The following is an 11,786-nucleotide window of genomic DNA, read 5'->3' on the forward strand; positions in this document are numbered from 1 at the left end:
ACACCCTATCAATAGAGCTAGTGTCACGGAGCGAAGACCAGGGACTCAAGCACGACGCACAAAACAGAGGTAATAATCCTTTACTGAGTTTCCAGCAGGAACAGAACATACAGGAAGAGAGACACAAACTACTAAACACTGGAGAACTTGGTTTTAAAACACAAGACAATCTGGCAGAGGACAAGTGCAAGTGAGGGGACCTAAATAGTGAGTGACTAACGAGGGAACGGGCTGCAGGTGAGATGGGTGTGAGAACCAGGTGAAGGGAATGAGAGATGATCAGGTGAGACACAGGATCTGGAATGACATCAGAGTTAGTAAACAGACAGTTCAAACATGCCAACACCTTACAGACTCCTAATGTTGTTGTGTCTTACAGTGTGTCCACAGCCCTCATGTCCCGCCCCCTCTGTGTCAGTGGTCAAAGTATAAATACATCATGTCACCTTTAACCGATGGCAGCTACCTCTCAGGGAGTCAGAGGGACCCGCAGCCCACCCTGAGCGGATGTGATACTTTACATTTTCTTACATGCATTTTTTTGTTTGTTTGTAATATGATATTTTAAATCATCATTTTTTTTTTCCCCTTCTGTTAAACAATTCTGGTGAAGTGCGTTGTTATAGCAACTGCTTCGGGCCCGGCGACTGCTGCGTTCAAGGTCAGTATCACAGCAGGTGCTGCGGAGGACAAACTGAAGAGCGTGACCGTGTGGCATTTAAACAGCAGACGTTGTGAATAGAAAACAGACTTTAATAGAGTTTAAAAAAAGATATACACACACACGTGCAGGTAATGTTATAGACCAGATTTATTATGTGCTTTCTGCATTACAAAGCAATACAGCGTTATGATGGAAAAAAACTAAACGAAGAACTTGGAAGTTGTTTGGTTAAAAATAGCAGACAGCTGGAGGCTACTTTAATCAGTGGAAAGTTGTCCATTTGCCCTTCACTGTTTATTTTACCTAATAATCACTGGTAAATAAAACATTCCTAAATGATGGTTGCTTTTAGGACTTAAAACAATCATTTACCTTGAGCTTCATGTTATTGCATCATTAAAAAAAAAAAGTATATACATTTTAAAATAAAATCAGCTTTTTATGTGTCTTTTTGAGACACAGACTAAAGCATGATAATCATATTTATATGTGGCATAGCATGACACAGCAGAAGTGTAGTGCAGTGCTGAATACTATTTTAATGAACCTTTTTTATTCTTCTCTATTAAATACCATGTTGTAAATATTGTGCACTATACTTACTGCATTTATTTGAAAAAGATAAAGGATTAGTTACTTTGCCGAAAAAAACATTTTACATAGAAAACTTACAATAAGCTTGAAAAGTTATGCAGCGTTCCGGATGAAGCAAGCTAAAATGATGTAAGTGTTGATGGGTCTTATGTCGGTGTGTTCAGGAGCCTCCGGAGCTCTTTCTGTGTCACCATGGGGATCAAAGCTGCACTTCCCAAATATGAGATCTATTTCTACAACACGATGCTTTGTCTGGCCATGTTCTGGGCTTCCAGCTGGATCTTTGACCTTTCCAGTTGTGAGTATGAGACAGTAAACACAATCACAACAGTACACACATACTTCACTCTTGTGAAGCACAGTTAATAGTCTGCTAATGAATACGACCCCGACACCGTTTGACATGAACACAATCACCTGCGTTGAAATCTAATCTCATACGTAAAAGTGCAAAATAATAATAATAATAATCTTTTGAAAAAAACTGCTTAAACTAAAGGATAAGTCTGGTGAAATTCTATATTGTCTTATTGTCTATCCAAGAAAAGATACAAAACAACAATGAATCATTGTGAATTGATCAACACATCCTCATACGATCGTTCAGATGATACCGTACGAAAAAGGCACTCCTCACTCTTCCTTCTGAAAGTCCAGCATCGGGTGTCACTTTCCACTTGTTACATGCATACAGTCTTTCCAAAATAAACTTCTGTCCTCACAGGAAACAATAGTAAACACAACTACTTAGTTAGGTTTGGGAAAAGGTTGTGGATTGGGTACAAAATAAGTTACTTTATTTACACAGGGCTCATACAGGAGTTACTCATAACAGTGTTTTCAATGATTCTGGCTGAGCAGACCTCTCAAATAGAAGTTGGGCACGTCTATGTCACCAAACTTCACGTAGCCTACTAATAAACATGGAGTTTATGTCATAATGTTGTTCCTCCCCGACAGGTGCAACAAAACGAGCATGGAGTTGTCATGCATAAAACAGAAAATTAGATAAACTATTTTAGTGATTAAATAGTTTAATACATTTAATACAATGAGTGTACACATTCTAAGTGTGCAATGTATGCTCTCTGTAGTGCTCTTAAATGTACACACAAGAGGTGTTTTTCACATCAATGTTTTTGACTCGCTATATTAGGAAAATTACAGGTGTTATTAACATTAAGGATGGCTCCGTTTTTCTTACTTGGACTAGTGTCTTCCGTGTAAAAGGCCGATGCAACATAACAGAGTTTCCCAATATAATGAGTCACCTTTCAAAGATTGGAAAATGACAAAGAAAAATAAACCTTTAAATGATTATGCTAACTTCTCCAAAAGGTAGACAAGTGCAACACATGCAAACCAGATATATACAAAAATGCTGCTCAAATAAAATAACTTAATTAGTTACTTTTCACCTTTACACACATACTCCCATGCAGATGTGCAAACAAAAACAACCATATATGAACTTCTCAAATCTTATATTTGAAAGAAATCAGTGCCTTTGTTTCCCCAAGAACTGAGTCTGCACTGTAACCCTGTGAGTTTAGCTTTGTGTGGCGGTTCCATCCAGACAACACAATGTGCAGTATCCTTGCAGTACAGTGTGACTGTGTGAGGGGGGCGAGTTGGAGCTATGTAGACCCCGCAGAGGAGATCAGGTGTCGGTATTAATACCACAGAGCACAAGAGGAAAAGAGGACTTGTGTTCACTTTGGAACAAAAGTTTCACTTCTGCACTCAAGGACAAGACCGTTTTAATAAAAATAAAACAAAATATATGATAGAAAAATGTATTGATGCTAAAAAAAATATTCATACAGCTTAAAATTTCATAATTTCTTCAAATTGTAAAAAATTCATTTTTTTTCCGCTCCCTAATTTCAGCCAATGCAAACAGAAAAACATTCAAAACCAGCGTGACGCCAGGATGGTACTACTTCGGGAGGAACATGGTGAGACAACAGCGATAGGTAATCAAGCCATTTGCCATTAATGTAAAAGATGTTTCTAACTTTTTTTTAATGTTTTCCATTGAACTTCAGGATACGGCTGATTGTGAGTGGATGATGTGGTTTTCCACCTTCAGAGAGCATATCCTGTTTGCTCTCGCTGGCCATGTGCTGTTCGCTAAGATCTGCTCCATGTTGGCTCCACAGGTGCTTCTCCTGACCGACTAATTCATTAAGTGATTGAAGAAGAGTGTGTCTTCTTGGGTTTAATGAGCCGCTTTGAGGTGAAGGAAACACTCAGCTTTGCCTCTCACTGTGTTGCGTTATTAAGAAGAATACTGGGTGACATTTGAAATCCTCTTTGTCACAATTTATTTTTACAACGTTGCACAGTCGCTTTTTATATCATTAGCTGAACAGCTGATGATGAATGGAACCAGGTGGAAAGAATAGAAATCGAAATGTAGCTCTATATTATGGCCGTTTGGTTTGGTTAACAACACTAAAGTCTTATGGTGAATGTCTATCCATAAGTAAATCAATTATGTGTAAAGTTTTTCTTTATAATCAGTGGACATTTTCTACCAGATGGTAGAGTATATGAGAGGTTCTTTGTTATCAATTGACTGTAAAGTGAGGTTATTATCAATTGACTGTAAAGAGAGGTTATTATATGCTGCTTTGTGGAGCAATTTACAGTTTATAAATCTAAAGCCGGACAGGAGCTGCATCATCAGATTGACTTTTATAGAAAATAAAACTTTGAGCTATTTAAATGTGTCTAGCATTTAAAAGGGGGCTTTACTGTGTCATTGATGCAACAAGTTGGTGGAAGAAGTATTTACAGTAGATCCTTTACTTAAGTAAAAGTACCAATACCGTAGTGCAAAAATAAAAGTACTCCTGGTCAGTGTTTTACTATTATTTATATAGCATTGTTGTTTTTTTAAAGTTTATTTAGTTTATAAAGTAGAAGGATATTATGTACTCATAATAGGAACTTAATATTTCAGTTTACCAGGAAACAAAATCTAAATCCCCAGACTTAGAGATACGTGGTTTTTATTGAACAATTTGAAAATAATTTGAAAAGTAACTACAGCTGTCAGCAATTATTGCCTCAGATAAGCACAAGTATAGAGTAGCATGAAATGGAAATACCCAAGTAAATAACAATTACCTTGAATTTGTACTAAAGTACAGTACTTGAGTAAATGTACTCATCACTGGCGGTGACGCTCCATTTGTGTCCCACAGTACAGGTCCCTGGTGTACATGGTGTATGGGCTCCTGGCCGTGTGGACCAGTATGGGCTGGACCTACGTCACCCTCATCCTGTCCCACTGTATTCTGCTCTACAGCATCTCCTTGGTGAAAATCCGCTGGCTCTGCTTCGTCAGCGGTCTTTGCACCCTTGCCACGTTCAAGTGTGAACCCTTCGTGTCCTGGCAGGTAAACTGCTGGCACTTAACAGAGATACATTACAAACTGTATTTCACATTAAGGGTTTCCTGCTTTATTTGCCCCGTTTCTCCTCCACGTACAGGCAGGCTTTGTGGAGGGTGATTTTGAGCTGCGTCACGTCCTCTTCTATGGCGGTTGTGGGTTTACAATCATGCGCTGTATGAGCTTTGCTCTGGAGAACTGCGAGAGGAAAGATGGAAACTACAACATCCTGGAGCTGCTCAAGTATAACTTCTACCTACCCTTCTTCTATTTTGGGCCCATCATGACCTTTGATAAGTTTTATATTCAGGTAAGTTAAAATAGGGGGAAAAAACCTGTCCATCTTACTTTGAATGAAGTCCATGGGGGAGGCTGGCTGTCTGAAAAGCTTTCGAGGCACTCTGATTGTAAATTAAAAATCAATACACGGATAACCATGAGTCTTCAACAGTCTTCATCAGGCTATAAAGTGCCATGAAGACAGGTGTTTAAACCTTATCAAGAGGTCATGTGACATGTCACACGCAAATGTGTACTGAAACAAATTCACACATATACAGGCATAAAATGAGGGCGATATTAAAATACTATGAGGAAGGTATAATGTGGGTATAAAACACACACACACACACACACACACAGGTCAAAACTTTATGGTTTAAACATTAAAATATGTTCACGGTGGACCTAAATGTAGAACAATCACATAAATGCTTTATTACATAATAAACTTATAAAGTCTTTTTCCTTGTTTTTCGCTTCTTCATTATAAGATAAATATGTGAGTGTTCCCAGTAATCCAGCAGCTCAGGCACTGTGGGACCTTTGGATTTGTTGCCTCAAAATAAATAATATCTACTTGCATAAGTCAATGGGTTATGGCCAGGCCAATCAAAGAGTAACTATTTTTCTTTGTTTTATTTTAATATGTTGAAGAGTTAAAACCTTCAATCATCAATATCAATGATATCCTGATGTGAGGGCGGCCACTGGGGGCCTCTATCCCAGAGGACACATCGACTGAGCTGTAGCAGAGCGGCGTGGAGGTCTCTGGCTCTCTGACACGCGTTTGCTTCCCCCTGCAGGCCAACAAGTCAGACTTGACCAGGAAAGAGTGGGAGATGTGGAACATCAGTCTGCAGGGCCTGAGTCACCTGGGAGTCATCATTGTAGTGGACGTCCTCTTCCATTTCCTGTACATCCTCACCATCCCCAACGACCTAAAGCTGCTAAAGCACGCCTCGGACTGGGCTCTAGGTCTGTGCCACCTCCCCGAAGTTTAAGGATTTGACCTAATGCTGTGGCATGTTAACCATACGTTGATAGCTAATAATTGCCTTGTTTCCAGTGGGCCTAGCTTACTTTAACCTGGTGTATGACTGGGTGAAAGCCGCTGTCATGTTTGGAGTCATCAACACCGTGTCCAGACTGGATCATCTGGACCCTCCCAAGCCACCGAAATGCATCACGATGCTCTACGTGTTCGCTGAAACGTGCGTTGAGTTCACACAGATCACATTTGGCTGATTATACTGAACAAATCAGTACAAGTAAATCTTTTTTTTTTTCTTTCACAGTCATTTTGACAGAGGGATCAACGAGTGGCTGTGCAAGTGAGATCAATACATTTCATTTCAAAGTCTTATAGATTTGACACATTTAGAGGTTCTGATTCTGACTCATTATCCACAGGTATGTGTACGACCACCTGGGTGGAAAACATGAGAACGTGGTGGAGGAGCTGGTGGCGACACTGTGCACCTTCGGCGTCACCGTCCTGTGGCTGGGACCCTGCCAGGCGGTGCTGATCTGGGCTTTCTTCAACTGCTTCGGCCTCAACTTTGAGCTGTGGACCGCCAAGTTCTTCTCCATGGAGCCTTTTGCTTCGTTTGAGGTGTGTAAGCCGAGGTTTGCTTTTACACGTCTGTTGGGATGCTGACACAGAATGCTTTTTTGTTTTTGTTTATTAATGTTTTATTTACAGATGAGCATGCCAGAAGCGACATCCCGCCGGATCCGAGCCATCTTTAATACTTTGAACTTCTGGAGCATTGTGTTGTACAACATCTTGGCCTTGAACAGTTTGGACTTTGCCAAGTTGGTCGCAAAGCGGCTGCTTCTTAAAGGTGATTTTTATTTTTTTTATTTGAAGAGGGTATGACATTTGGTTCAACTCTATTAACATATTTTTGTTGTTTACTTTCCCCAGGCTTCCCTATAACCACCATCATCGTCATGTTTGTGACCTACTGCCTGATTCAAGTGATTAAGGAGAGAGAGAGGAGGCAGGCCCTGATTGATGATCCCGATCCTCTTCCTCCTGCTCCCCCTCAAAGCGCCGCCACCACTGCAGCTGCACCCACTGCTGCTCAACCAGTCGCAGATCCCAGCAAAGAAAAAGCAGAGTAGATGTTTGATGTTGACTTCACTAATAGAAAAGGATTTAAAAATCCAAGACTATGATCGCCAGTCAACATTATTAAACCATGAATTGTAAATTGATGCTCGGTTTCTGCTTATGTAGGGGGAAAAAAAGTATTAACTGTAAATACGTTTACCATCATTTAACTGTGTTTATACCCAAAAGGGAGAAAAGAGATTGAGGTTAATACAAGACAGTTACTGAAATTATATAATAGTATACAGTAGCCATTTAAAATGAAACTGAAACATTTGTCATCGATGCAAAAAATAAACCAATAAAAGCTGCATTCAAATATGTTGTGTCTGTATGGAGAGTTTCCATTCCGATGGAGCTGTTTAAATATGAATGAGAGAAGGGTGCTTTTTCCAGTAGGTGAGTCAGTGTCGAGTCTTGTCATTAGTCTTGTGAAGTATTTCTGTAGCGTTGCATAAGCTTTATTTCGGTTTGATGCCTCCACACTGGAAACCCTTTAAGCTCTGGTCACACCTGTGGTGAATCACTACCTGCACCTGAAGATGCGATAGAAGATTTTTATAATTGATTTTTCTCACTAACTGATAGCATTGTCTAACATTTTAGACATTTTTATGTCTAAAATGTCTTGTATAAAAACGTGGATTGTACAAACATATCTACAAAACATTGTAATGAATACATATCGTCACTTGTAAAAAAAAAAAAAAAAAAAAAGGCTTAATAATTCTCAATAGCTTTTCGGAAAACAGTAAATCGTCTTTGTTGGAGACTATTTTAAGCTGCGGATGAATACATATTTGGTGAGCTGGTGAGTATTTCCGGCTGTAGAGGGGTGTATGTGGGATTTAAGAAAATAAACAAAATAAACTACAGTTCCCATGTTCATGATAAAGAAGACACGCCACCCAGTGCAACGCCGGGCCTCATTGATTAAGAGTTAACATTGAAGGTCTGGGCACAAATAAATTAGATATATCAGGCTTTGCAAACACATACAATAATTGTTGGTAGTGTTGCAATGATGACTGCATGACTGAATGATCTACTCCAGATCCATCCGTGACTCAGGATGGACATATTTCCCATGAAGCAATGCTGTCAGCTGTCTTGAGAGTGGGTGGATGTTCCTGGGGAGCGGGTCGGGTGGGGTTGGAGGTGGGACCGGGGATTGAAGTGTGGATATTGCATTTCATGTTCCAGAATAAAGCTCATAGCTCCCCACCGAGCACCCGGAATATAAATAACCGACCAGTTGGAGCTCAGTTGAAGGTTCAGGACAGCTGAAGGAGTGGGCCGGCCCTGGGTTCAGCTGCAAATAGCAGACACGCTGTGCTTCTGAATCCTCTTTCAAAGCTAGAAAGGAAACATTCTGCTATAAAGAAGATTCATTTTGTTTGATTTGAAGCCCCTAAAAGGCTCCTTAAACTCAGCCTGCCAGGAACGATGGCTCTGCCGTTAGAACCCATGGACGAGTCCAGGATGTACCAGCAGATGTTGCTCCAGGACGGCCTGTTCGACCTGCTGGAGAACGACAAGCTGGTTGACTGTGTGCTGAAAATAAAAGACAAGGAGTTTCCCTGCCACCGGCTGGTCCTGTGCGCCTGCAGCTCTTACTTCCGCTCCATCTTTCTGTCTGACCTGGAGGAGAGCAAAAAGAGAGAGATTGTCTTGGATGATGTGGAGCCCGGCGTCATGGGTCTGATCCTCAAGTACCTGTACACCTCCAAAATCAACGTGACAGAGCAGAACGTCCAGGACATCTTCGCAGTGGCTAATGTGTACCAGATCCCTTCCATTTTTACTGTTTGTGTGTCTTTCCTACAGAAGCGCCTGAGCCTCAGCAACTGCCTGGCTATCTTCAGGCTCGGCCTGATGCTGGACTGCCCACGGTTGGCAATCTCTGCCCGAAACTACGCCTGCGAGCGCTTTCAGCTCATCTCCAGAGATGAGGAGTTCCTCCAGCTGTTACCCAGCGAGTTGGCAGCCATTTTAGCAAACGACAATCTGAACGTAGAGACAGAGGAGGCAGTGTTTGAGGCTTTGATGAACTGGATGTCCAGGGACACTGAGAGCAGAGAGAAAGATCTGTCAGGTTTGCTGGATTGCGTTCGTTTGCGTCTGGTCAACGAGGATTACCTGAAGGAAAAAGTGGAGAAACACAAACTGATCTCCTTTAACCCTGAGCTGCAGCAGAAACTCCAGCTGATCAGGGACGCTCACGCCGGGAAAATGCCGGAGGTTAAAAAAATCAAAAAGGAGGACGGAGGAACAGAGAGAGATGGGGATAATGAGGATGAAGAGGAAGAGGAAGGTCTTCTACCCGGCATCCTGAACGATACTCTGCGATTTGGCATGTTTGTTAGGAACTTGATACTGATGGTGAATGAGGCAGGTGCTGTGGCCTACGATCCGGCTGGAAACGACTGCTTCGTTGCATCACTTTCCACACAGGTTCCCAAGAACCACACCAGCCTGGTCACCAAGGAGAACCAGATTTTTGCGGCAGGAGGATTATTCTTTGATGAACAGAACAAAGAAGATCCACTGTGCTCTTATTTCCTACAGGTAGGGAAGGCTCTAAATAAAGATTTAAGACAAGAGAAAGTAAAAAACATTGTTAAGTGACCCCTCTCCTGCTGAATGATGCTCAATATTTGTATTAAACCTTTTAAATGCCATTTTGACACTGATGGTCGTGTTTAAACCCACAAAACATTTTAACGGTGGTCAAAAGTTCCCAAGAAATACCAAATATGTCAGGTTTAATTCTGGGAAAATGATGCAGAAGACATCTAGAATGTATCCGTTTTGATGAAATAATGCGGCCAAACAAATCATGGAGCTTTGGGTTTGAATGTCTTACTCAATGTAACCATCGTATAGCTTCAATGAAGGTGAAAAAAAAAGAAAAGAAAAAAAGTAGGGGATGTTAAGAGTACATCTACATACAGCGTTTGTGTTTTATGACCTCAGTATGACCCGGCCAGTGCTGATTGGCTGGGGATGCCTCCCCTCCCATCACCCCGCTTCCTGTTTGGCCTGGGTGAGGCTGAGAACTCCATCTTTGTTTTGGGAGGGAGGGAACTGAAGGAGCAGGAGCAAACGCTGGACTCAGTTTTGGTCTATGACCGACAGTGAGTACAAGTCAAAGTTAATGTAAATTATTGAACGGATTGCTGTTCTCCGGATTGAATCCTACTTAATTTACACCTTTACAGATCATTCAAATGGGGTGAATCAGAGCCACTACCTTACCCGGTCTACGGACATGCAACCATATCCCACAATGATGTTGTTTATGTGATTGGAGGAAAGGGAGACAGCAAGTGAGTATTAAGTGGGATTCAAATATTGATATTCTTTAATCCAGCAACACATGGAATATTTTTCTGAATAGAAATCATATAAAAGAGACTTGCACGATGTTCTGTGTCTCTCTTGTGAAAAGGAGCTGTCTGAAGAAGATGTGTGCATATGACGCCAGGAGATTTGAGTGGAAGGAGCTTGCACCCATGAAGGTTGCACGTTCTTTATTTGGAGTCACTGTTCATAAAGACAAAATATATGTGGCGGCAGGAGTCACCGACACTGGGCTGTCAGACTCTGTGGAGGTGTACGACATCGCTACAAACAAGTGAGTTCCTCAAACTCAGTGAGTCAGGCTGGCAAAAGTCGGTTCGGGTGCCACATAAAGCTGCCGGCCCAGCAGCAGACTGCCTCGGGCATTAAGTTACCTGGGGGACCATCGAATTACAAAATGTAATTTATTGTGTCGTTTGTTTGTGCACTTGGCAGAAAGAGAAAAAGAGATATCGTTTGGTTCACTGGGTTAATGCATTTTGAAATTGCTTTCACTTGTTGTTTATCACAATTTTATATTACTAACTTATTTTAACGCTGTTATTTTAAACAATTAAAAAAGTTACATTTTGCTTAAACATATACATTTCGCAATGAAGCTTTTTGAGCCCTCTAGGAGGTGTACTGTTACCGAACCGTGCCTCTGTGTGTGTGTGTGTGTGTGTGTGTACGTTTTTCAGGTGGTCAGACTTTGTAGCGTTTCCCCAGGAGCGCAGCTCTCTCAACCTCGTGTCTTTGGCTGACTTGCTGTATGCCGTGGGAGGTTTTGCCATGATACCTTTGGAGGACAGCGAAGAGATTGTTCCCAGAGAGATGAACGACATCTGGAGGTGGGTCATAACAGACTAATTCATTCAATCAATCAATCAATCAATCAATCATTAAGCTCCTGTAGGTTTCTTTTTAGATAGGATTCCATGATTCCAAATTGCCCTTTGACACATCGGACCATCTTTTTTAAGAGAAAGTAAAACAGGAATTCTCACTAATCACCTCAATAATCAATTTGAACCATTTGCTCTATGCTAGTAATTTAGCCCAAATGTGTGTGTTGTGTTCCATGATAAATAAAACCATTACCGGCACTGTTGAGTGATAGGTTTTCAGTGTGTGCCTACAATTTACCGTAGAGTCTGTTAACCTCCTCAGGTTTGATGAGACAGACAAGAAGTGGAAGGGGATCCTCAAAGAGATCCAGTACGCTTCAGGGGCCACTATTCTGGGGGTCCGCCTCAACACCATGCGTCTCACCAAGATGTAAACCCCCTCTGGTCCCAGCTTAACAGAAATCTGCTACAGCATAGCAGTTCTGATTATGTAGCTAAATGTACTTTTAGCTCATGTGCAATTTTTTGGTGAGATTGAA

The 11,786-nt window shown here is 41.3% G+C and overlaps 2 protein-coding genes across 2 annotated transcripts; both read left to right on the plus strand.

Moving 5' to 3' along the window:
• The first annotated feature begins 547 nt into the window (after nt 1–547).
• Nucleotides 548–7,068, plus strand: hhatlb (hedgehog acyltransferase like, b). Its single transcript, XM_034560413.1, has 12 exons — nt 548–661; nt 1,423–1,556; nt 3,149–3,216; nt 3,307–3,420; nt 4,471–4,665; nt 4,760–4,969; nt 5,745–5,916; nt 6,008–6,152; nt 6,237–6,272; nt 6,352–6,553; nt 6,644–6,785; nt 6,869–7,068. Exons 2-12 carry the CDS (start codon nt 1,451–1,453, stop codon nt 7,066–7,068), a joined length of 1,590 nt encoding a protein of 529 aa, XP_034416304.1. The 5' UTR covers nt 548–661; nt 1,423–1,450.
• A 1,435-nt stretch (nt 7,069–8,503) lies between these two features.
• klhl40b (kelch-like family member 40b) lies at nt 8,504–11,753 on the plus strand. Its single transcript, XM_034560656.1, has 6 exons — nt 8,504–9,625; nt 10,034–10,194; nt 10,279–10,386; nt 10,509–10,694; nt 11,101–11,250; nt 11,570–11,753. The coding sequence occupies exons 1-6, from the start codon at nt 8,504–8,506 to the stop codon at nt 11,679–11,681; spliced, it is 1,839 nt and encodes a 612-aa protein (XP_034416547.1). The 3' UTR covers nt 11,682–11,753.
• Nucleotides 11,754–11,786: the final 33 nt, after the last annotated feature.

This window comes from Cyclopterus lumpus, chromosome 20, assembly GCF_009769545.1.
Source record: "Cyclopterus lumpus isolate fCycLum1 chromosome 20, fCycLum1.pri, whole genome shotgun sequence".
Lineage (NCBI taxonomy): Eukaryota > Metazoa > Chordata > Actinopteri > Perciformes > Cyclopteridae > Cyclopterus > Cyclopterus lumpus.